At 36.4% G+C, this 27,706-nt stretch overlaps 1 protein-coding gene across 7 annotated transcripts in view; it reads right to left on the reverse strand.

Moving 5' to 3' along the window:
* The window catches only part of PCCA (propionyl-CoA carboxylase subunit alpha), a 418,320-nt gene that overhangs the window by 253,700 nt on the left and 136,914 nt on the right, over positions 1-27,706 (reverse strand). For all 7 annotated transcript variants that reach the window (XM_040487139.1, XM_040487136.1, XM_040487140.1 and 4 more), the window contains 3 exons: positions 26,934-26,970; positions 5,651-5,729; positions 808-910 (listed from right to left, as the gene is read on the reverse strand). In XM_040487139.1, the coding sequence (XP_040343073.1) occupies positions 808-910; positions 5,651-5,729; positions 26,934-26,970 (219 nt within the window). The remainder of the gene's footprint in view (positions 1-807; positions 911-5,650; positions 5,730-26,933; positions 26,971-27,706) is intronic.

A 27,706-nucleotide genomic window follows, 5' to 3' on the forward strand; every position in this document is an offset into this window, starting at 1 on the left:
ACAAAACCACAATGACAAAACCTAGGACTTTTACTATGCCCCATCAGAAGGGGCAAGGGCAGCAAATAACCTATTAGTTTTCTGGTTCTCTATTCACACTGAAATGAGGAAAATAATAACCTAAATTTCAGTATGATTTCAAATTTGATATTTATGTTTTATCAATTTGAATTCAATTCATAGCCCTAATGTGTAAAATAGAATGAAGACAATTCTGACAAAAATGGCGATTCAGGACACATCATCATCCTCTGTGTGCCATTTCAGAAAACCCAGTTTGTCCTGCTGAAATCCATACTCCCCACAACCACTTTAGCAGTTGGATTAAAATCTTAACCTGAGTAGAGGAAATCATTTACTCATCTCTCTACTACCAGGTTCTAGAAGAATGCTTGTCTCAGTGGGCCAGCCATGCAGACATTTGGTGAACTGAAATAATAGGAATCCAGATGAAGCACTTAAAAAACAAAACAAAACAAAAACAGCTCTGAAATGGCCAGTCTCAGAAGAGGGCTAATGAGCCTTTGGGCACAATGTATTCAGCCTGGTTCATCTTGGGACTGCTTGTTCCTATAGGATTTTTATATCATTCCCTCTGTTGACCAACATTCTGGCACTCTGACAAAAAGTATACCCAATTCCAAAGGGAAGTGATCAATTTGTGTACATTCTCTATTTTGAAGTTATGGAAACATACCAGAATGATTCACAATCATTCTAAATGGAAGAAAGGATGTGTTTCCAATAGGAATAAATGATGTTATTTTGAAGTCATAATAATTAGAAAACATCTTAAAATGTACCAACCTGGATTTCTATATGACGAGGGTTATCAATAAATTTTTCTATTAGTAGTCTATCATCACCAAAACTAGAAGCAGCTTCTTGAGATGAAAATCGAAAACCATCCCTGGAAAAAATTTTTAAAAAGGAAGAACAGTCAAACTAACAAAACAAACACAGCCCTCAATCTAAAAGAAAACAAAGCAATTAAATATTTATCGTGGCTTACTTATGAACAAAGCAAACAAAAATTCACTTAATGCACAAGTATCTAAATTGACTTGCGGTGACCTGCAAGTCTTACACTCCCCAGCTCTGTGACGTGCGGTCAGTGATTTAATTTCCCTGATCCTAGATTTTATAATGAAATAGGAATACCAATACCTAGTTCACTGTGAAAAGTCAGGTATTTTTAATAAACCACACAAATCACATAAAATTCCATTTCCTCAACCCAATGTACCTTAATTATATTACTAAAAAATACAAAACTGCATGTCCACTTGATTCAAGAGTCAGAATACGCACACAAAAATGCAAAGGGTCAAACTGACCAACGGCACAACTGGGGCAAAACTACAGCAAAGTACTCTGTGAAAATGAACCCAGAACAGGAGGATCCTCAAGAACATTTCATGATAGTTTAAATGCACACCTCTACTTAAATATAATTGCCCTCTACACACCCATACAGGTCATGACAGCTTAGTCATTTCTGGACTTGTTCAAAATTAATACTTAGGAAAGTACAATTTTTGATTATCGCTTTACATGTTTTATTCCCAAACTGTAATCATTTAAATCATTAGAATTAAAATATGCTCACTAAATTCATACACTTGGGCTCATTTGGTCTATTAAAAACTCACACTTGCTTACCTAAAACTAAATGAGTATATTATTTTCCATTCACTGATATATCCAGAATATAAAGTTTAATTCTTTTTATACATTATTAATAGCTTATTAATCTTCAAATTAAGTATCTATACTTAAATACAGTATTAAAATTATTCCAATCTTTTAATTTGCAAACACTCCATCTGGCAATATTAGAAATAAATACCACTTTTGTTTTTGTGCTTAAAAAAATACAACATTGAAAGTAAACAATGACTAGAAGATAAATTCAAAACATATTGCAACAATTCCTATTTCTCAGAGTTCTGAGGGAAAAGGTATCAGGTTTTCTTAGTCCTCTATTACTTCTTTGATTTAGGGGAATGGAGTTTTTAGATCTCAGGAGACTGCAAAGCTCAAAGAAACTAAAGCACAATGAATTATTGTTTTCAATACCATATGACCAACTTTTTATTAGATGGGACATGAGGATTCAGAAAGAAAAACAAGGCACTTTACAGTTTGTCTTTGCTGTAACGACTCAGAGCTTACATTTTGCATTTAAACCAAGAATACTAAAGGTGAAAATCAAAATCACCCAAATGAATTGTCACATCTGAAAGCATCACGGGGATATTTTGGAACTCATGGAAACTGCATTAAAAACATCATTTGTTATACCTAAGTTACACATTCACTCAATACGTTTTTACTAATCATGAAACCATGTGCCTGGTGCATATTTAGGTGACAGGAATACAAAAATAAAGCAGAAACTGCCCTCACAGTCCTCGAAATCTAGCAGGGGTATTCCACAATGCAGACATGATCAATTTTCCAGTCATGCCGTATTTCATTGAAACGTGGATAGGGAAAAGAAAGCCAGAGGTTATTATGAAAATATCTGAGTCTACTTTCAACAGCCTTCATGATTCTCCCCCTAATTTAATATACAATAACAACACTATTTTTTTTTAATCTTTCAGATGTTCTAAGATTCTAAGACAAGCCATAAATGCTACTTCCCTAAAACCACGGAGGAAAGATGTTATAAGAGGAACACACTCCTCTGGATAAAATAATAAAGCAATTAATGGCTATCAGATTTTCCTTCTAAAGAAGGCTAAAATTTTTATCGAGTATGCAAAAAATATTTCTGCCTTAAGAAGGGAGAAGGCAAGGAGTAGATGCAGTGTGGCCTATTAACAACTGGTGACTACAGAAGAAAACCCCATGGATATTTTCTGGACTGTTCTCTCAATTTTTCTGTAGTTCAGATTCTTCCAAAGTAACAGGGGATACAGAGGAACTTTTTAAAATAAAGAGCATGTATTATCAAACCAAATAGTGTCATACTTTTATTAATCTCAACAAAGTTTCAGATATGATTTATCAAAGTGAGAGCAATATTTTAGATAGAAAAGTATGGGTGCACATATTTTTATTAATTTTATCAACATATTTTGAACCAATGTGCCATTTAATGGATTAAATTATTACCCAAAAAGATGCCCAATATATGAATAGATACAGTGATTTCTGAAAATACTGAATGCTAAATTAAAATCCATTGGTTAATAGCACAGCAAATCTCAATACCTAGAAATTTAAGAGTTATCTTCACCATAAAAGAATATGTTACTAACAGGAAGCCCTGGAGAAATGATGGATAAGCAATCTGAGATCCCAAGAAGAATAATGAAAAGTAAGTGCTAAAGCTTTCAGTGAAATTGCTATGTAAGTGCCATGCAAGAGGGCAAAACAGTGAGAAAAAAGTTAGTTTATAAAATACACATCTCTTACAGAACCGTTGAGTTGTGTTTTATATCTTTATTACATCATTCTTTCCTACCAAGAGGCTGCAGCAGATTGTCTTTTCCAAAGATGGCCACAGTGGTGTCTCCTACTGTCTGGATTTATGCTATATACCTCTTTTGCATAACCATGCAACACATGAACTTCTTGTGAAAACAAGGCCAAAAGTGCAAGAAAGAAAATGCATAGGACTGCACACGAAACAAATTATACTGAACTACAGGCATCAAAATATTTTTAAGAACAAATTTGGGATACAATGTATGGGGTTCTTTATAATAATAAGCTCCAACAACAAATCTAATAATAATCACTGTTACTCAGAGATATCTTCAACAACTGTAATGTGATAACATGTGACTTCCAAAGTGGTACAAAGTTTCATAGATATTACCACTATTGTAAGTCGGTTGCCTATATTGGAGGAAACACTAAATCCCAACTAGAAGCTAGTGAAGAAATAGGTCCTTTTTTTCCCTCATGCAGATGCATAAACCTCTCCTCAATTTCCTGGGGCTGGGAACTCAAAGGTTAAGAACTCCAGATCTAGTATATAAACTGCATAGAGGAAAGGATTATTTTGTCTGTATTCCTGGAACACTACTAAAACAGTGCCTATCACACAGATCCTCAACCAATATTGTCACTCCATGCAATGAGTTTATTCTTACAGTCAGGCTCTGAGCTGTCAGCACAGAGCCCAACACGGGGCCCGAACCCATAAATCTCGAGATCATGATCTGAGCCAAAGTCAGATGCTTAACCAACTGCCACCCAGGCGCCCCAAGACTGGGGTTTAAAGAGCAGTATATGTTATCTCTTATAACACCACAACACAACTAATTACTTTCTCTGATGCTCAACCAAAGAAACAATGGTGTTCTGAGATAATTTTCCTTTAGAGGTAAAATCATCTGTGCAAGTCTGCAACATGGTGTTTTCCCAAAAGATTTTAAAGGGTAATAATATATTGCCTTGAGAAAATTTTTACCTTGCTTGTACACTTTAGAACCTAATTTCTGAATTAGGTTTGTAGTGAACAACTTTCACGACAACTGCTCCAGACTTCTGTTTTTGAGAGATATGGGGGAGTGGGGAGGAAAGGAAAAGCAAAGGAACTGAAGAAAGCAGAACGATCTGGAAGACCACATTACTTCTGGGTAGAAAAAGGGCACCAAAAAGCAACATAAGACAATAATTAAGTCATTGTTTATCCCCTCCAACCCTCCAAAAACAATGACATAAATCTCTTCTGCCATATCCGAAAATCCATAAAAACACAAACCTACATAGAAGCGCCTAAAACCTGTTTGTACTATGCATTTTTCCCAAAAAGTTATTTTTTAATCACCATGATGTCATCAATGCATTGGATTTTTAAAATTTGGTTTTAAAAGTTACTTTTGATTTCTGAAACTACTAATAAGAAACTGGTCTACATTTACAACAGAGTGCACTGTATATAAAGGACATTTAGTAGTTTCAAATTCAGAAGAAATATATTCCACAGTATAGAATTATTGAAGTAGTTCACCATTTTTATAGACAAGCTATAGAAAGTACACACTGACTAATGCACGAATGAAATCATAACTGCCTTTAAATATATTTGCTTCGGGGTGCCTGGGTGGCGCAGTCGGTTAAGCGTCCGACTTCAGCCAGGTCACGAGCTCGCGGTCCATGAGTTCGAGCCCCGCATCAGGCTCTGGGCTGATGGCTCAGAGCCTGGAGCCTGTTTCCGATTCTGTGTCTCCCTCTCTCTCTGCCCCTCCCCCGTTCATGCTCTGTCTCTCTCTGTCCCAAAAATAAATAAAAAACGTTGAAAAAAAAAATTAAAAAATAAATAAATAAATAAATATATTTGCTTCAAATCTTCTGACCACACTCAGAATATACATCAAATGTTAGTAGCTTTTGCCTAAAAAACAGAATCATGACTATAATTTTTAAAATATAATATAAAAACAAAAAGACAATCCTCCTTTGTTAATGCATAAAAAAGTAAGACCCTTTCTCTAACAGAACAATCATCATCAACATATAAACAAGAAAGTTTTCTGCATAATCTCCATTTTTTCCCATCTAAAAGAGTAAAAATTATCTGGTTATTGTAATTATTCCATTACACTTTTGGTATCTGTTTACTTGTCAGTTTAATAAAACTCCAGTAACTGCAATTTTCATCAAAAGTAGATTTTGGACAGCACCTCACCTGGTCTCTTCATCATCCCAGGCGATTCGCATGCCTTTCCCACCACCACCTGCTGAGGCCTTGATCATGACAGGGTAGCCTAACAGCAGGGAAGAATTAAACAGAAGTTCAGACTTTGATCATCTGGATGCATGAACATGACAACTGACCACATGTTCAATAACACAGAAGACAATAACTAATTTATTTAAAAGTTCCTTTCTTTAGAGTCAGGAAAATAACACCAGTGTAATGATCTCATATATATTTTAAAAATGAGAGGTGATCATTTCGAAAGAAAAAGACTATTTGTATCAATAAATATAACATTTTTACCAGTAATGAAATAAAAAGCTAAGAAAACATAAACAAGTTATTTGACAGAGGATTCCAAAAATAGAAGCACATATAATATTAACTAACCAAAGATACAAGAAGCAACTTTTATGACATTTACACACACACACAATTCCTCCAAAGTACTGTTTGCATGCATCACAAATTAAACTCCCTTTTTCAAAAGTAATGATTTACATGTATTTGAGGTATTTTCATCTGAAAATTCACAGGGAACCCCTGCTGCTTTTATCAGCAAAAACTGACACAATGATTTGGGGAGAAATCAAGTCACATTATTCTATCATGGGTGGAAGCAGAAGGTCCAGGACTCACTGTTATCAATGGAGAGGCTACTGCACTATCCCACTGATTCAACAAGGAATGCATATGCTAGCAAGTGTGATGAAAACACAAAGTAAGACCCAAACAAATGACATCTCCAGCTAAAGTTTGATAAGAGAAAATAAGATTGTTGTTTTAGTATTTAGATTATTCTAAGGTTTGTGACAGCTTGAGTTACCAAGAAAAGTTATAAAAGTCTCCTTGCTTAGAGGTTTCCTGAAAACAAGGTAGATACACTTATGTCTGAGACCACTTGTTTATGATCTTTTCTGAAGAAAGAAAACAGTGAGCACCAGGAACACTCTTCCTGGCCTGTGATGCTCTAACAGCACTACACTCTAGCTATAGGATCTTAGAGGAAAAGGAAGAGACGGCCAAATGTCATAGACCTTTAGCCCCTAAGCCACAAAACATAGCTCTTAACTTCAACTTAGTTAAAATGGCACTTGCTTTCTATGTGTTTCATAATTAATTCAATTTTTAAAATTCTTATGTTGGTTATATTTATGTGGGACAATATTTTAAAAGCAATGCTAAGTGCAGTGAGAAAAAAGATTAACAATACTGTTTTTACACTGGAGTGTCAGAATCTAGGAAGAGAGAGGGAAAGTACCCAAATAATTCTATCACTGGGAATTCAGAAGAGAAAAGTACAACAAGGTAAGAGGAAAGCGATTAAGGAAATCATCTTACAGCAAGGACCAAATATTTACGTGAGGCTGTGAAGGATGAGCAGGATTTGAACACTTTAGGCAGGAATAGCAGGAACAAAACAGGCAGGGAAGCATGGGATTGGCTTAAGGAATGACTAAAATAATCCAGCTGTAGAGTATCCGCAGGATGGCAGAAGAAGAAGAGAACCGAAACATAAATTAGGGGAAAAATATGCTTCACACTTTTGCATGCCACAGACCCTGCACAAGAGTGAAAAAAAAAGGAGTATTCGTCTCTTTCCATGCTGTGGCCTCACAGGAATGTCCCATAAAGGAATCAGATTGAAATCATTCATGAGGAATCAGCCTGTTTTGGAGTAGTGAAGAAATAATACCTAAAAATTAGAAATAGGCATGCTTAAGAAATCATTAAAATTTAAATAAAATTTAAATCAAAAATTTAAACAAATGGTGGGGTGCCTGGGTGGCTCCGTCAGTTAAGGGACTTCACCTCAGGTCATGATCTTGCAGTTTTTGGGTTCGAGGCCCGTGTCAGACTGCACTGATAGCTCAGAGCCTGGAGCCTGATTCAGATTCTGTGTCTCCCTCTCTCTCTGTCCCTCCCTCCCTCCCTCCCTCTCTCTCAAAAATAAAGATTAAAAAAAATTTTTTTTAATTTAAACAAATGGATCCATACCCCAAAAAAAATGTTATCACTTCACCATCCAAAACTATTTATCCATACAAACAGGAAACAGGAAACCAGAAGAGGTAATCTATCTATATCCCGTATCTCTGTTTTCAGTTCCCTCTGAGGATTAGGAAATTTGCAGTTATTCTGATTTCAGTATTAATCTCATCTTATTTACTATGGACCCTAGTTCAAAATAAGACTGGGAAAGTGTCCTTGGCCAGAAGGAACTAGATAGGGAAACAAAACAGAAGAAGTAACTTGTCAACAAGAAATTATTATATGCTCAGAAAAGATGAGTCATTGTTAGGCAACAAGGTAATACATAATAAGGCAATTACATATGGTCCCCCCAAAAGGAGGCAATGTAGCATGAGACCTGTCAATACATATAACCCAGGAAGACAAGATTCTCTGGTGAAACTAACAAGTCAAATATAACACAATTGGGAGGGAAGAAGAAACTGGCATAAGCTAGTGGTGACATTACAATCACCAACTCAATCTAATTTCTGAACTATAATTGGAAATAATATAAAACTAAGGTTTTATACTCCACTTCCTATGCCAAATAAGTCATTAAATTTCAGACAGAACATATTTTTATGTTGTCACCATGCCATGCAGAAACTAGACCTAGCCATTTCAAGAGGAGGGGAAACAATATTCCACACAGATGATGTTAAATAGTATCAAAGCGCCCAGTCCCTCATCCCTACTTTCTTACTGTGTCTCTGAAACTCTAAATGGGGTAAGTCATGGGGGACCAGGAACTGGAAGAAAAGGTAAAAAGATTCAACCAAAAGTAAAAATTCCTAGAAAAATCCAAAATAGTCAAGTAGATGGCTGTCACCACTCCCTCACTTTACCTGGTCTAGACCCAAAATTTCCACTAATGTTCTACCCCAATTTATTTTCCATTGGAGTACTCACTTCTGAGTACTATGATGCAGTTCTTTAATATTATTTGGTTGCCATAGATTTGAAGCAGAACAACCTCCCTCAGAACAAAACAAATTTCTCTAAGGTTTTTAAAAGGAGAAGAACTCTTGGTATGAAAAGATTGCTTAAAAAAAAAAAAAAAGATACCATAGGTCCTGGTGCTGTTGGCAAGTTCTTCCACAGGTTTCTTCTCCTCTCCCCAGATGCCTACTCCCACTACCTGACCTCACCACCCAGTGACGCTCCTGCCAACACTCTCAACTCCAACATGCAGCGAGTCTCCATTCTTTATTTCCCTCCCACCTAATGTTTCCAAAAAGAAACCTACTAAATACATGAGGAAAAAAATTAAATATTTAAGGAAGTACAGAAACTCAGGTTACCAAAGCACTATTGCTCCCTTTCTGTCCTCAAACTTCAAGGGCAGGTCTGGTCTCCTGTTGCCCCAGCAATCAACAGGTCTTACTTTCCACCAGAAAGCAGCAATCCTCTTTCTTTCTAACTCTCTACCAAATTTCCATTCATCAACTCAAAAATATACACTCAGTAAACACTATGTGCCAAGCACCAATCTGGCTCCTGGGGACACAAAGATAAACAATTCAGAAAGTTCTCTGCTCTCATGGCACTTACCATCTAGTGAACAATGATGTATAAGTACACAGGCACCTGAATATGCATACTCATGCATAAATATGAATATACACACAACGCATAAGGGGGCGGGGAGTACAATAAAGACAACAGAAGGATGTGACTGGGGGTGATCAGGGTTCCTTTTCCTTGAAGCCTTCTCCGAGAAAACATACTGAAACTGAGACTTGACTGAGCTGGAGCCTGCCCTCTGAAAACCAGTGAGAGAGGCACATTCGTGACAGAAAGAACGAGTTGGAAAGGCTACAATACAGGAGAGGGCAGCAACCTAATGTTGGGTTTGTGAAGATCACTTTGGCTGTTCCGCAAGGGATGAACTGTCTGAGGACAAAGGTGGGCACAGGGAGACTGATTAAGAAGCTTCTGCAATGTTCTAAGGGTGAGCCAACTGTGGCTTCCATGGCTGGAAGAAACAAAGGCTTGCAGTTTGTTTTAGAGATAGAGTCAGCTTGACTTGCTGATAGTGTGGATATGGACGATAAGGAAATGAAGGAAGATTCTGGGAGTTTAGGCACTTTCCCATTTTGTTATGGATTACAGGTCTAAAGGAACTTTTTTTTTTTCTTTTCAACAACTGATAGCACCACGTTGACCCATATAAGACACAATACATACATAACCTCCCCCTTCAAGCAAAATCTGCCCCTATACTCGGTGTAACAACTTGGTAACTTAAAGCTGGCAAATGATACCTCAGTGATGCAATAGTCATAAAATAAAGAATTTTATGTGGTTCTTCATCTTCAGTTTCTTGAATTAAGATTTCGTAGAATATAATGACTGATGGAGATGAAAAATGGGGCAAAAAAGTAAAAAGTGAAATATCTCTTGGAAAGTGTCCTATTCCTAATTTGATAGTGTAAATCAGAAATCTCTTCAGCATCAAAGAGAACATATGATGGGGGGGGGTGTTCTTTTAAAAACAGTTGGAAAACATTTATAATTAGGCCTTTATTTCCTAAAAGTAGGATTCAGAATTAAAAGAAAATGAAAGCTATTTCAGAGAATAGGACAGTCCTCCAGACGGACAGAATAGAATCTCATAATGGAACCTCAGAAGAGAGAACAAAAGAATGGGGGGGGGGGGGCGGGGAGTTTCTCAGACAGCCAGGAAGGAAATCTCCAGCTAACAGCTGTATATTATAATTACAGGGAAATCAAGTATTATGCATTGCATTGGTTAGATTCCTTTTCTCTCCTTGAATAGTTCACTTATTACCTTTTTGATTTGGAGTTTGTGTGTATATTTATGGGAGGGGCTATCCTACATGAAAGTGATATTTTGAAAAATCCAAACTACTGTTGCATACAATATCCTACAATTTCAATTTACCTGATTGTCTCATTATTAGATTCAGAATAAAAATCTGTTAATACTACATAACTGAAATTGTACCCTAATTATTATATCACATCAGAAAGAAAAAAAAAAGTCTAATTGTCCATTTCCTGATGAAGAAGTTTGATTGCTTGATTAAGATGGTGACCATTAAATTTCCTCATGAAAAATATGCCATTTTCAGTTTATAATTAGCAGATGATCTGTAGATCAACCTTTGGAAACTGTGAATATACTATACTCAAACAATATTCCACCCAATAGTAATAATAAACTTTAATGAGTCTTGCTTTATATAATTTTTACACTGCTTATAGCAAAATGAGTTTTTAAAAATGCTGACAATTTTTGCCTCTTCTCACTGTTCTTTCTCCAATGACTAAAAGAGGGCCTGGAGAAGAGAATGCAAAATGTACTTACTAAATAAAATGTATTAATTAACAATTTCAGTACTTGCAAATCCTTTATTTTTAGTACTATATTTCACTGTATAAACACACATTATTCATTCTAGTGTGAATAGACATTCAGATCTATACATACAATGCTCCCATGAGTATTTCTGTATCTGTAGCTTGGAACCCTGTGCAAGAGGTATATGTCTAGGACTATAACTGTTGGATAGTATGCAACAGTTACAAAGTACTAAAAAATCCAGTTTCTTCACTATTCTTTATCTCCATGATCACAACACTTATACAAACTACCATTACCTCTTTATAGGATGCCTGTAGTAGCCTCCTAACACAACTCTCTGCCACTATAGTTGGTCCCCTCAGACTATACAGTGGTCACTGGAATTCTCTATTTTTTTTTCCTCACCTCTCTCCCCAGCCTAAAACATTAAGAGTTTATGTTGTACCAAGAAACCATAGATGTTTAATGAAATTAAAATTATGAACTCAAGGAAAGGAAGAGTGGAAGGTACAAGATGGCTTAACATAAACTTGTTGAATCACAGTACCAGGTAAAGCTATGCTTGAGTTAAGGAAGCTTAAAAAAAAAAAAAGGCACCTAAAAGGTATTAATATGAACATCAATTAACTGACCTATCAAACAAAATAAATTTTAACCGCTTTTACACTAAGATAAAATCCAAACACAAAATATAACATTCACAATGTTTACAATCCAATCAAAACTTAAGAGACACGTGAAGAGGGATACCTGACTATCCCAGCCCCATACAGCATGGGACTCTTGTCTTGATCTTGGGGTTGTGAGTTTGAGCCCCGTGCTGGGTGTAGAGAGTACTTAAAAACAAAAACAAAAAACAAAAGAAAAAGAGAGAGAGAGAGAGAGAGAGAGAATGCAATCACCTCATGAGGAAAACAGTCAAAAGAAAAGAAGCCCCAAACTGAAAAACATACAACAGCTATTGCAAATTATAGCTATTAGAAACATTGTAAGTATGGAAAAGGATTTAAAGAAAAAGTCATCAACTACACTCCAATTAATTTTTTTTCTAAAAAGAAAACAGAATCATGTTGGGAGAAATTTTTAAAGATTATTAAAAATTAAAATTTGGGGAACACCTAGGTGGCTCAGTTAGTTGAGCGTCAGACTCTTGGTTTCAGCTCAGGTCATGCACTCACAGTTTCATGAGTTCAAGTCCTAAGTCAGGCTCCGAGTTGACAGTGTGGAACCTGCTTGGGATTCTCTGTCTCCCTCTCTCTCTGCCCCTCCCCCACTCACACTGTGTCTGTCTGTCTCTCTCTCTCTCTCTCTCTCTCTCTCTCTCTCTAAACTTTAAAACAAAAAGTTAAAATGGGGCTCCTGGGTGGCTCAGTCAGTTGAGTGTCTGACTTCAGCTCAGGTCATGATCTCACAGTCTGTGGATTCAAGCCCCATGTCAGGGTCTGTGCTAATAGCTCAGAGCCTGGAGCCTGCTTCAGATTCTGTGTCTCCCTCTCTCTCTGTCCCTCCCTATTTGCACTCTGTCTCTCTCCCTCTCTCTCTCAAAAATAAATAAACATTAATTTTTTAATTAAAATAAAACAACTAAAAGGAAAAGATCCAACAATGTATAAAAAAGAATTATACCATGACCACATAGGATTTATTCCTAGTAAGCAAGGTTATTCCAACACTTGAAACATCAATTAATGTAATCCATCACATCAACAGGCTAAAGAAGAAAAAATATGATAGGACTATAGGAGCAGATGCAAAAAGTATTTGACAGAATCTAGCACCCACTGAGCTCAGCAAGCTACAAATTGAAGTTCTTAAACTTCATAAAGAACATCTATAAAAACCTACATCTAACCTTAAAGTTAGTGATGAGAACCTAGATGCTTTCCCCTTAAGTTCATGAATAAGGTAAGGATGTCCCCTCTTAGCACTCCTATTCAACATTCTATACAAGTTCTATTTTATGCAATAAGACAAGAAAAAGGTAAACACATTGGGAAGAAATAAAACTCATTAGCAGGTAATAGGATGTCTATAAAGAAAATCTCGAAGAGTCAACACAACAACCAAAAAATGTCTAGAACTAATAAATGAATTGTAACAAGGCTGCAGGATACAAGGTCAATGTAAAAAGTTGATTACACTCCTATGTACCACTAATGAAAACTTGGAATTTGAAATTTAAAACACAGTACTATTTACATTAGCACCCCCCCAAAAAAAATTAGGCATAAATCTAACAAAAAATGTATGGTACCTATATGAGGAAAGCTACAAAGTTCAAATAAAATTAAGGAAGATGTAAATAAATGGAGAAATATTCATGTGTATGAATAGGAAGACAATATTGTTAAGATACCAATTCTCCTCAACCTGATCTACAGATGCAATAAATCCCAATCAAAATCCCAGCAAGTTATTTTGTGGATATCAACAAACTGATTTTAATATTTATACAGAAAACAAAAGGCCCAGAATCACTAATAGTAAAGGAAAATAACAATTTCAAAATATTGATATAGGGCCGACCAGGTGGCCCAGTTGGTTGAGCATCCAACTCTTGATTTCAGCCCATTTCATGATCCCAGCGTCATGGGGTTGAACTCTGCATCAGGCTCTGCACAGACTGTGGAGCCTACTTGAGATTCATTCATTCTCTCTCTCTCTCTCTCTCTCTCTCTCTCTCTCTCTCTCTCTCCCCCTCCCTCCCTCCCCCCTCCCCGTCCCCTGCTTGTACTCTTGAAAATAATTTTTTTAAGTTATTTAAAAGACAACGATTGGCACCACCCAATTTCAAGACTTATTATAAAGCTATAGTCAGCATGGTATTGGTAAAAGAACAAACAAATTAATCAATGGAATAGAATAAGAGACCAAAAATAGACACACATGAACAGAGTCAACTGATCTCTGGCAAAGAAGCAAAAGCAATAGCAATTCAACAAAGGAAAGTCGCTTCAACAAATAGTGCTAGAACTGGACATCCATACACACACAAAAAACTAATCTAGACACAATCCTTAAAAGGTAACTCAAAGTGGATCTTAGACCTGAATATAAAAACAACCAAAGTTCTAGAAGATGAATGATCTAGATGTCCTAGATGACCCTGGGTTTGACAATGAGTTTTTAAAATAAAAAAAATTTTTTTCAATGTTTATTCATTTTTGAGAGACAGAAAGAGACAGAGCATGAGCAGGGAGGGGCACTGAGAGAGGGAGACACAGAATCCAAAGCAGGCCTCAGGCTCTGAGCTGTCAGCACAGAGCCCAACACGGGGCTCAAACTCACAAACCACAAGATCATGACCTGAACCAAAGTCAGACACTTAACCGACTGGGCCACCCTGGCACCCCGACAATGAGTTACATGAGTTACAATGAGATACAACATCCAAAGCACAATCCATAAGAGAAAATCATTGATAAATATGTTCAAAACATGTATCTGATAAAGAACTTGTATCTAAAATAGAGTTCTTAAAACCCAACAGTAAGAAAACCCAATGTAAAATCAGCAAAAGAGGTGCGTGGGTGGCTCAGTCAGTCGAGCATCCAACTCTTGATTTCGGCTCAGGTCACGATCCCAGGGTGATGGCATCAAGCCCCACATTGGGCTCTGTGCTGAGCATGCAGCCTGCTTGAGATTCTCTCTCTCCCCCACTCTGTCCCTCTCCCCAGCCTGCACTCTCTCTTTCTCTCTTAAAAAATCAGTAAAAGATTTGAAGACACACCTCTATAAAGAAGAATGCAAAGATAGCAAACATAGAAAAAGATGCTCACATCTTTGCATTCAGGGAAATGCAAATTAAAACGAGATACTACTATATTCCTATTAGAATGGCTAATAACAAAAACATGCACAATATCAAAAGCTATCCAGGATGTAAAGCAACAAGAGAGCAACAGGAATGCATATTCACTGCTGGTGGGCATGTAAAATAATCTTACCCTACAACCCAGTAGTCAGAGTCCTGAGTATATACCCAACTAAGTTGAAAATTCATATCCACACAAAAACCTGCATACAAAAACTTTGCCCACAATTGCCAAAAACTGGAAACAACCAAGATCTCTTTCAAAATGTGAATGGATAAACAATCTGTTGTATATCCATACAATAGAATATTATTCAATAATTAGAAGAAATGAGCTATCAAGCCACAAAAAGACATGGAGGAACTTTTACATACATACAGCTAAGTGAAAAAAAAGCCCATCTGAAAAGGCTGCATACTGTATGATTCCAACTATATGACACTCTGGAAAAGGCAAAAGCATAGTAGTAAGCAGTGTGTCCCAAGGGTTGCAGGGGTAGGCAGAGGAGGATTGAAAACATGAAGCACAAGGGAAACTATTTTGTATGAAACTATAATGGTAGAATCGAGTCACTATGCATTTGTCAAAACACATAGAACTACACAATGCAAACAGGGAACCTTACTGTAAACTGTGGACTGTAGTTAATAATGTATCAAGGTTGGTTTGTTAATTGTAACAAATGCACCACACTAACACCAAGTGTTAACAATTGGGGAAACTGCAGTGTGCTGGGGGTGGGGATGTATATAGAACCGCATGTACTTAACGATGTGTTCAATTATTCTGTAAATCTAAAATGGTGCTTAAAAAATAATTAAGTCTATTAATCATTTAAAGGGGGACAAACATTTGAAAAGAGTTCACAAAAGAAGATTAATGAATGTGAAAGCATTAGGCATGTGAAAATATACTCATATTATGTATTAGGTATTAAGGAAATATAATTATAATCACACTGAAATAAAACTTACACATCCATCAGAATAACTAAAGTTAAAAAGACAGGCAATGTTAAGAGTTTTTCTGGAATAACTGGAACTCTCAAACACTTTTGTGGAAATGTAAAATGGAGGAAGGGACATTTTCAAAAAGGATAACAATGTTCTAGATCTTAATTTTGGCTGCATTTATTAAAGTTCACTAAGGTGTACACTTAAAATAGCTAGGCTTTATTCTTCATAAAATATACATCAATAAAAACGATTTTAGGAAGCAGACAAAAAGAACAGACCACCATCAAGTAACAAAAATTAGAGCTATCTCTTCAACAGCTACAGAACACAGCACAACCATTTCAGCACTATGCTGACAGAAAACCTCTATCAATCTAGATATGCACATGTGGCAAAACATCTTTCAAGAAAGAACACAAAATAGGGGCACCTGGTGGTTCAGTGGGTTGGGCATTCAACTCTTGATTTCAGCTTAGTTCATCATCTTACAGTTCATGAGACTGAGCCCTGCATTGGGCTCCATGCTAAAAGCACAGGGCCTACTTGGGATTCTCTCTCTCCCTCTCTCTCTGCCCCTCCCCAACTTGTGCACAAGTGTGCTCGCTCTCTCTCTCTCTCTCTCTCTCTCTCTCAAAAATAAACATTAAAAAAAAGGACACTGCTAATCTGAATAGAAACAAAACAAACATCAGTCTATATACTTTCAAGAGATACACCTAAAACAATGATTCACTGGTTGATTGAAAAGTTGGAGGAACATACAAAGAAAAGACCAAAATAAGGTGGCTTAGACATATTATCATCACATAAAACCAGATTTAAAAGCCAAAAAGTCACTACACTTTGCTAAGAAGCAAAATTAGCCAAGAAGATACATGTTATGCTGTTATATTACTTATTAACTTATCTTAAGAATATACAGAGGCAAAACCTTAACAAGCAAGGAAAAACTGAAAAATCCACTCTTTTACAAATTGATCATATAATCAAAACATCACTAGAATATTTGAACATCCTAACAGGTAGTGCTGACCTACTGGTTATCTATAAAATACAGCATAATTTGAGAATATACATTATTTTCAGGCACGGATGTAAGATGTAAAGTGACATGCCTTGGCCATAAGGTAATTCTTATCAAATAAGATTCTAAATAAAAAAGATCATATTCATTTAACAGAAAGCAATTAAGTTAGAAATCAATAAAATAAGCAGTGCCTGGGTGGCTCAGTCAGTTAACTGTTCGACTCCTTGATTTCGGCTCAGGTCATAATCTCACAGTTCACAGGATCTACCTCTGCATGAGGCTCCTTAGGATTTTCTCTCTCTCCCTTTCTCTCTGCCTCTCCCCTGTTCATGTTCACTCACTCACTCACTCTCAAAAATAAGTAAACATTAAAAAAAAAAAGAAATCAATAATACAAAAAGTAGAAAATTTTCAGTTATTTTAAAATGCATTCTTAAAAAACACAGTCAAAAACCATAATAGAAATCTGGGGCGCCTGGCTGGCTCACTCAGTAGAGCATTCAATTCCTGATCTCAGGATTGTGGGTTTGAGCCCCATGTTGGGTATAGAAATAGAAAAGAAAAAAGAAAAAAAGAAAAGAAAAAGACAAGAAAAGGGAAAAAAAGACAAAAGGAGAGAGAAGAGAGAGAAACAGAGAGCCAGAAAGACAGAAATCTGAAAATACCCAGATATGAACAGTTACGAAAAATACATATCAAAACTGTGAAATAGGGTTTTCACTTCAGACCACCACTTTAGGCCATTCTGCCAGCTGCTGGAAATATTATTGGCAACCAACAGCTGACTTGTCCTCAACTTTCTGCCCAATCTTAGGGACAGCCCACACCCAATGGTGAGCTGACACCGGTGTACAAAGGTTCAATGTCATTGCCCCAATGTCATTGAAACAGTTATAAAAAACCAACTCAATATTCAGAACTCTCTGTAGGGTCAGCTAAGTCATTTGTTGAGTCTGCATCTCAACTCAACTCCTCTTTCAGTCTGGTGTCTTTCACTCCTTCACATATACTGGTCCCAAGTGTATTTCTGCAATAAACTTCCAGAATCTGTTTCCAAAGGAATTCCACCTATTACAAAGGAATACATTTGAAAGGCTATTACAGTGATCAGAGCAAGAGGTGACAGGAGCTTAAACAGAAAAAGGAGCCGAGAATTGGAGAGAAGCTGATAAATTCAAGATTTGGGAGATAATGACTATCATGCACAAAGAGCAAAACCACAAAATGAAACAGAATAGTGAACAGTGAATCATGGGAAAAGCCTCATTGCTGATATCGAAACTGAAACCTCTCCACTTCCTGCCTCTGTGATACATGACACTGCACATGGCAGAACTTCCATGAGCCCTCTTATTCCCTGAACAAGGCTGGCACAGAACAAGGCTGGCTCCCACAACATGACTGCTGGGAAGCAAACACACAGGACAAAGAAATAGTCTTTGTTGCTTAAGATCACAAGAGAAGACAATAAGTATGTGGAATACTAGAGGGCTTATGAACTAATGACAACTATATGGACTTGAATAAAAACCAGCATATTACTAGAGCTTTCCAAGAAAGTACAATTCAGAATCTGCTGGGAAATGTGGCTGTCTCACAACACTTGGCTACATTGAAAAGCTCCTACTGTATACACAAACAGAGGTAGTTTAAGTTCAAGCAATTTGAGGTAATGAATTCCATTATCAATGCATTACTCATGTTGTGTATACTTGGTCATAACATTTTCTACTGATCTTATTGCTGTCTTTTCTTTCCAAATCAGTAATAGTTTTAGCATTATCAATGTAGTTTTGCCATACGCTTTGGGTTAACACATTTAGACTGAGGTGATACATATTTGCATCGAATACTATCTGGGATTTATCATCATCCAGTAACTGGAATGTAAACATGTTATGTATTGCAGTCCAATTATGAATGAATCATATCTCCACTACCACTGCAGATATATAATATATATATTCTCTAAAAAGATACTGTAAGTGATCCTTATTATCACTTTATTTTTCCCAATGGAAAATTTTTTAAAAGTGTGAAAAGAGCACAGGATGGTTTGCCCTTCCTACGTTGGCCATACACACACAACACAAATAACTACAGAAATATATTTAGTTTAAATAAGAATGAACCAATACTGCACACATAAAAAATACAATCAAGACATGTTATAAGCTAAAGTAAACCAAAACATAACATGACTTGTTTTGATTTGGCAAGGAAAAGCAATTATCCTTTTTAGAAAAACTGATCTTGTCTACCTATTTCCCTCTACTCAGGCAAATAAAAAATTAGATCCCTAGCTCTGCTCTAGGAACAAAAATAGAGCACATTTAATGTATTGATAGATTAGAGCAAAAGGGGTTCACACACAGCAAGTTTCCAAACAAAAACCAAAGGCTCAATGTTTTCACATTACTGTTGGAACATTATACACAGCCTCTTGTGTAACAAAAGAACAGAAAAAAGAAAAGGTATGCAAGAAAAACAAAAGATGAGGAAGAACTGAGAAAAGCAAAAGAGAGGCAATGGGAAAGAATATGGAAAAAATACACAGTGAGAACTTGTGAAATCACGCTAAAACCAAAACGTGTATGTTGGAGTAATAAAAGAAAATAGAAGTACCCTAAGTGACGGTGGGAAACGAAGAAAGGGGCATAGGACTCTCATTCCCCCATCTCCCAGGGATTATCATTCTGACCTCGAAGGACCACATTACTTCAATGATGGGAAAAGAGCAAGGTAAAAAATCCTCACTTTTTAATGGATTTCACAAAGAACACCATTCTCTTCAACCTAACTTTTTCCTTAGGCATTTCTTATTAAATCTCCTTAGCATATTAATCATATCTTCTACTGTGACCCTATTTGGAAAATAAATTAACAGAATGTGAGATTGAGAAGAAGGTATACAAACTGTAATAGTTCTTCAAAGGTTTCTTCAATATATCTTCAACCACACAGCCGTATACCATGTGTGAAATAAACAGCATGAAATAGAGGAAATAAAAGATTTGGGGGCTTAGCCAAGTATTTTTATCCCTCTTAACACAATTTGTTCTTATGTTAAAAAAAAAAAAAAAAACCACAAGCAACTTTTTATGTAATGATATGTCAAAAGGAAGATGGGAGGTACAGACAGGGGAAAAGAGCCAGAACAGAGAAGAAAGCAAGACCACAGCTCCTCCCCACTAACCAGAGCCAGAGGCCATGGCAGTCTGAAGACTAATATCAAAAAGAAACCAATGGAAGGGGGCACCTGGCTGGCTCTGTCGGTAGAACGTGCAGCTCTTCATCTAGGGGTTATAAATTCAAGCCCCACATTGGGTGTAGAAATTACTTAGAATAAAAATCTTAAAGAAAAACCACACACACACGCACGCACACACACACGGGAGAGCCTATCTTGCTAAGAACATAAGATGTCACCATCAGAGAGAAGTGAGAAGGCAATAAGGATCAGTCACAATCTCATACATCTGAATCTTAGATTCCTAAAACTGCCATTATCTCAGCCTAAAGAATCCAAGGACAACCTTCGAGAATTGATGAATAGTTGTTAACAAGCACCTACTAAATTTACTTGAATAATCTTAGATTACTTTTTAATTATCTACTTGCTGAGACTTTATCATGGTTTACTTGATATCTTCCCAGGTATCTCCATTACAAAATTCAAGATTAGGAAAGGGGGGAGGAAGTGAGAAAATCTCTGTCAAATTATGGTCTATAAATATTGTGAAAAAAAATTTAATGTATGACTACTTAATTCATTTGTATACTGATATACACATTTCTATTTGTATTCATTCACTGAATAACCACTTGCTGAATATACACTATGTGATAAGCATTGTCTTAAGTACTAGAAATGCAAGGAAAACTAACTCACATGGTCAACTTTATTACAAAACAGTAACTAAATGAACATAAAACAACCATTTGCAAAGATAAATAGAATCCGTTTAATGCAGGGAATCCCATGCTATTTTAAGAGAAAAGCAATCCATCAATATACTTCAATAAAAGCGGCAAGGAGATATTTCCATATTGAAATAAGTCCTGAGAACATTGCAGGACAAAGAACACACTTTATGAGATACTGTTTGGTTTGATATTATTTTATCCTTTCCTTAAAAATGCTTTATAACCCAATCATTCAGTCCTTCATGCCTTTTAATAAATATTTGAGGAAAATGTGTATTTTTCTAATGTTGTGCAAAGTATTCTATATATATAAGGCCTAATTGGTTTATAGTGTTGTTCAAGATCTGTATTTCCTTACTGATCCTCTGTAGATATTCTTTTTGTTGTTGTCGTTGTTGTTTTAACTTAAACAACAAACATTTATTTCTCATAGTTTTGGAGGCTGAGAAATAGAAGATTAAGTTGCTAGCAGATTCAGCGTCTGGTAAGAACCTACTTCTTGTTTCATAAACAGCCAAGAGTCCTCACATGGTGAGAAAGGCAAGGGAGCTCTCTGGGGTCTATTTTTTTTTCATGGAATTTTTAAAAATATAATCTATTGTCAAATCGGCTTACATACAACACCCAGTGTTCATCCCAACAAGTGCCCTCCTCAATGCCCATAACCCACTTTTGCCTCTCCCCCACTCCCCCATCCACCCTCAGTTTGCTCTCTGTATTTAAGAGTCTCTTGTGGTTTGCCCTCCCTCCCTCTCTGTAACTATTTTTTCCCTTTCCCTTCCCCCATGGTCTTCTGTTAAGTTTCTCAAGATCCACATATGAGTGAAAACATGAGATTCTGCCCTTCTCTGAATGACTTATTTTTCTCAGCATAATACCTTCCAGTTCCATCCACGTTGCTGCAAATGGCAGGATTTTTCTTTCTCACTGCCAAGTAGTATTCCATTGTATATATAAACCACATCTTCTTTATCCACTCATCAGTTGCTAGACATTTAGGCTGTTTCCATAATTTGGCTATTGTTGAAAGAAAGTGCTGCTATAAACACTGGGGTACATGTGCCCCTATGCATCAGTTCTCCTGTAATCCCTGGGTAAACTCCTAGTAGTGCTATTGCTAGGTCGTAGTGTAGTACTATTTTTTGTGAAACCTCCACACTGTTTTCCAGAGTGGCTGCACCAGTTGTATTCCCACCAACAGTGCAGGAAGGTTCCCGTTTCTCCACATCCTCGCCAGCAGCTGTAGTTTCCTGATTTGTTCATTTTAGCCACTCTGACCCATGTGAGGTGATATCTCAGTGTGGCTCTGATTTGTATTTCCCTGATGATGAGTGATGTTGAGCATCTTTTCATGTGTCTGTTGGCCATCCGGATGTCTTCTTTGGAAAATCGTCTATTCATGTCTTCTGCCCATTTCTTCACTGGATTATTTGTTTTTCTGGTGTTGAGTTTGGTTAAGTTCTTTATAGATTTGGGATACTAACCCTGTATCCAGATACGTCATTTGCAAATATCTTTTTCTGGGGTCTCTTTTATAAGGATGCTAATCCCATTCATCAGGGCACATGGCTCTGTCCTGATGACCTGATCACCTCACAAAGACCCCACTTCTAAATACCATCACATTGAGGATTAGATTTCCACACATGAATTTTGAGAGGACACAAACATTCTGTCTATAGCAATTGGCTAGAACCAGCCGTGTGTTAGAATTGGCTTTTATTAGCTCAGAAGAGCCAACTGCTAAATTTTCAGGAAACTTGGTAATACTCAAAATGCACCACTTTCTAATTATTTTCCTATACCTGGCTAGATCTATGTTCTTGATGTTGTGTTGGCATGGTGGAAATACTATAAAATGGCATGCTACTGCACTTCTCCAAGCTCCACGTTCAATACTGTCTCTCACTGGTAGGGCGCCTGAGTGGCTCAGTCCGTTAAGTGTCCAACTCCTGATTTTGGCTCAGGTCACCATCTCACGGTTCATGACGTCAAGGCACATGTCGGGCTCCATGCTGACAATACGGAGTCTGCTTAGGATTTTTCCTCTCCCTCTGCCCCTTTTCCACACATGCACGTTCTCTCTCTTCCTCTCAAAATAAGTAATAACGTCTCATTGGTAACTTGAAATTGGCTATGGTAGAAGTAGTGACATCATGGAAATCAGCAAACTTTCTACAAATCAAGGATTTTTTTTTTAACTGGAAGGCACATTGTTCAACTTTATTGGTGAGAACTCCACACACCTGTCAGAATGGCTAAAATTAACAACTCAGGCAACAACAGATGTTGGCTGAAGTTTGAGGTGTTCAAGAAAGCCGGTGTAACTAAAGTATAGCAGGCAAGGCGGGGAGTAGTATAAAATGTGATTGGAGAGAAAGCAGGTGCCAAATCATTTGGGGTTTGTAATCAGGCTAAGGAATTTTGATTTTATGTAAGTGCAAGGAAATGCCATTAGAGGGCTTCAAGCAGATACGGAGTGGGATGAGATGGGGGTGTGTCCTTATTATTTAGAGTTTTCAAATATCACACTAACTGTTATGTGAAGAATGGCTTTGAAGTGTTTAAGAAAAGAAGCAGAGAAACTATTGTCACAGTCCCCGAGAGGACAATGGTAGTTTGGGAGAGAGTACTAGTCGTACAGATAGTGAGTAGTGAACACAGGAGGTATTCTGAATGAAGGACTGACAGTATCTATTGATATATTGACATTAGGATGACAGGGCAATGGCACCAGGATAGATCTTGGGTTTTAGCTTTAGCCACTGAGTAAATGGGAGTGACATTTACTGAGATGCAGAAACTGTGGACGAAGCAGGCTTAGAGGATGGTGAATCTGGGGATCAGAAAACATTTATTTAAATCGGACATGATCTGCAATTGTTGAGAAAGACGTGCCAAAGAAAAGAATCAGAACAATCTGGAAGTTAAAGGGCAGGTTAAATGACAGGTTTCAGATTTACAATTTCTTTTCCTTTCACCAATCAATTCAGCTTGATTGTATTAAGGACCTTTGATCCAGTAAAAAAAGATCAAACTTTAATGCAAATCAGTCTTACTGATTACTGTTGTCTATCTCTGGGGTTAAAGATAAACCAGGGATCAATAGCCCTGTATCTGTAAACTTAGAGAGGTCAAAGGAAAAAATCAGGAGTGAGAATGAAGGAGACAAGGCAGACCAAAAATCAAGTACACAGAGGTAACATATTAAGCCCTAATGGTCTCTCACCCTGTCGACGATACGAAGCTGTTTCTTTAATGCCACATATAACATGCTTAAGTGACTCACAGTATTTTACACCAAGTGGTGACTGAAATGTTAGCTCTCATCCTCTAATCCCATTAGTTTAGGAAAAGTATAATGAAAAATCGATAGTCTTTGGAGCTAAATGAACCTATATTTAAAAGCAGGCCCACCACTCAGTAGCTCTGTGACCTTGAGCAAATTACTTACCATTTCTAATCCTCAGTTTCTTAAATGTAAATGAAAATAATTAACCCAGGAATTAGCATTAGAAATAACATTCACAAAGTGCCTGCAACATGGAAAAAATGCTCCATAAACAAGAGCTACTATTATGTAAAAGACACCTAATTCATCAATGCTCAAGGCAGTTAGCTTCCTCCTTTGGCCTCACAGATTCCTGTTTCCAGGAGAGAAGACTCAAGAGAGGAGGGAATCACAGAAAAGCCCAATTTAATTTTCTCCAGGTAACACAGAAAGAAGGAAAGCAGAAAAATATGTCAATAGGTATATATGACATCGTCAATCTGCTACCCATAAATAGACAGTTTCAAAGGTTTGATTATAATTCAGTTGTTTAGAACTAGGAGCATATTTTCCTGTGGAATCAATGTTTAATTCAACTCTTAAATGAATTCACCAAAGCCCATCAAAATCATAATGTAGTTAAAGTGTGATAGATCTCAATAAAATGAGTAGAAAACAAAACTGATGAATCACCAAAAAATACAAAATACTGAGAGTGGAATAATATTTAATTTCATTTCATTTATTTTAGAAGCTGGCACTTCAGGGAAACAGTTTTATGGGAGGTTTCTGTGGTGATTCAGGGGGGTTTTCAGGGAAATTCCAAGAGCTTTATAATAGGCTGATGACCCTGGTTCTTTATTATGTTTTATTTCACCTCAAATTTTATGGCTTCCCTTTCTTTCAGCATAAGCAAAACACTAGCACTGTTAGACTTCACAGCCATGATTACGATCATTTATTTCACAAATGAGAAGGTATAACTGGAGAAGAATGAGAAGATAGGAAAGAGGAAGGAGTCATAAAGGTTGCGCCTAAATATAAAGAAAAGAGCCTGCGATGGAATTCGGTAACTCCTTAGCTCAAAGGGGAGCAAAGCACAGCATTAAAATACTGAGGAAAGCCAGGTGATGAGAACTGTTCAGAGTCCCACTATGATTAACTGATTATTTTAAAGGTCACAGATTATTTGGGGGAAAAAAAGAAAGAAAACATAAAGGACAAGACATGAAAAAGCAAGCAAAGCCATTTGCAGCCTGCCATTTACACAAAGGAAATGCTTAAGAGGTGAAGATTCATAATTTGAAATAAAGCATGCCAATATAATTCAAGATTTTCTTCCAATCCCTTTCATTTCTCTAAATTTATCCAAATATTCTGTCCTTTTTATGTAGATACTATTGTGTTAACAGTACTAGTCTATCTTATTCTGTAGTTAATAACAGTACCACCTAAACTAGAAAGATGACTTCTTAAATCTACACGTATACAGTAGAATGAAGTGAAATTACTTTAGAAGAAAGTCTCCTCAAAATCCAGTAGGTATATGCTACCTGCCTCTTAGGCTGTGAGGAATGACAGTGATTTCAAACTTCAGAGAGACGCTTTTGATTTTCTCAAAGAAATAAACCACGAATCAGTTCCATGCAGTCCAACTTATTCAGCAATCCAGCAAATCTTCCTGTGAAGTACTGAAATGTTTTTTTGAAAATGTTGATGTGTCAGAAGAAATGATTAAGGAAGAGATGTTATAGTCAGATAAAATAAGATTTTCTAAGACTGGGTCTTAAATCCAAATCTGTATCAGTAGCAGCTATGTTTGCAAAACAAATAAACAACGAAACACACTTAACCATGAGCCAAACCAAAATAATTTAGCCAGACCCAACCAGAAACAGGGACACAACAAGCCAACAACTTTCCAGATCACTAAAGAACTGTTCAGCTAGCCTGAGCCAATTGTAAAGAATGTATTTACTAATGCAATCGATTACTTTCAGAAATAAGATGTATATACCATGTATCACAACTCTGTAAACGTTGCCAAATCAAATGTTCTCTCAGTGGATAAAACAATTCCAAACAGTGGATCTTAATGACAAAACAGGACCAAAGAAATGTTAATGCGGGATGCTGAAAAGTTTGGCCCCATCCATGTAGGAATGCTAAGAAGGTGAGATTTCCTGACTGCTGAGCATTGTCAGATTTCTCTCACAAACCTACAAAGTTCTGTCAAATGTATACAAATACTAATTTGATTAACACAACTGTAAAGTAACTGGATACCACCACTAATCCATGATAACAATTTGTCCTCACCTATTTTTTTAATTGGCAGACACTGAAAATATAACAGTTGTCATGAGCAATAAAGGAATATTTTTTTAAATAAGAAGTTGATAAGCCCTGCCCTAAGTATAATTGTACCTAAAACAATCAAGTAACACAGTCATGAAAATGTCCTTCAGTTTACTGTTTACTCCAATTTAGAATATCCAGTTCTGATTTCTCAAATTCTGTTTCCTAGCAAGATTATTAAAACATCTTAGGACAAGGTAAAAACTTGAAGAGCCTTGTCAAATGTGAAATCTTCATTTTAATCATTTATGTCTTTAACTTTAATAGGTTGTATTCAGCTAAATACATAAAATTTACATTATATCCAATCTCAAGAGTTAAGACAATTCCTTCTTTTAATTAGCCAGTGATTTCAACTTACAAAAGAGCTGTAATTAAAAAGTCAAATTACTCTTCAAAGTTCACTTTAATAATATGCTAATTCAGCAGATAAATTCTTCCAAAGGGACAAGTAATCAGAATCCTAAATGTATTAAAATATTATTTGCTCTATGGGGTTACTTATTACATGTTTACTCAACCGTATCTGCTGAAAGACACAGAAACTCTAGCAAAGTTAATTTAAGAACTTACCAATTTCCCTTGCAATTCTGACAGCTTCATCTGCATCCTGTAAAAGCAGGAAATGAAAGCCAACATTAATCCCATCAGCCATTGCACAATGTCTTTAGGGCAGTCATATATTGCACTACTGTCTCCTCTGATTCATTTAATGTTCAATTTTACAACCTTCTAACTCTTTTCTTTCAGAGAAATGTAAAATTAATACCATAAGTGGAATGTAAATTCTACCTCATCATTATTATATTAAGAAACTCAAAGCAGTTTGAAATGAGCTGGCAGGAAGCACTACCAGAATTGCCAAATGATTTGGTGCAGTTGCTGGAATTTAACAGCAGAATTTAGATGTTTACAATCAATACTGAATCATAAATCAGATCATTAAAGCTTGTCTACAACCAGCTTGTTCCTGTCCTCTGATATTTACATGTCATGTTTTCCTGGATTCTGTCAGCAGGGGGAGTTGATTCTCTATTGTTTCAGAGAGGCTCAAGATTTTCCAGAAATAAAAAAGTAAATTTCCAATATCTCCAGGAATTGTCAATTGTCTCCCCAAAAATTCCTTTAGTAGTTTCCATTACTTTTTCTTTTTTATTTCATTATTTTGTCAGGTACATATTTTATCTTTATATCTTATTAAGACAAGTAATTTAAAACTTTAAATTCCATGAACCAACTTGTGGGGGAAAACTTCAAAAAAGCCAAGGAAAGCAAATGCCTCCCAAAACAGTACAAGGTAAGAGTTGATGCATGTAAGAATTATTGCCAAATACCAACCAATGCAA

The sequence above is a fragment of the Herpailurus yagouaroundi genome, unplaced genomic scaffold (assembly GCF_014898765.1).
Source record: "Herpailurus yagouaroundi ecotype Mexico unplaced genomic scaffold, PumYag 164, whole genome shotgun sequence".
NCBI lineage: Eukaryota > Metazoa > Chordata > Mammalia > Carnivora > Felidae > Herpailurus > Herpailurus yagouaroundi.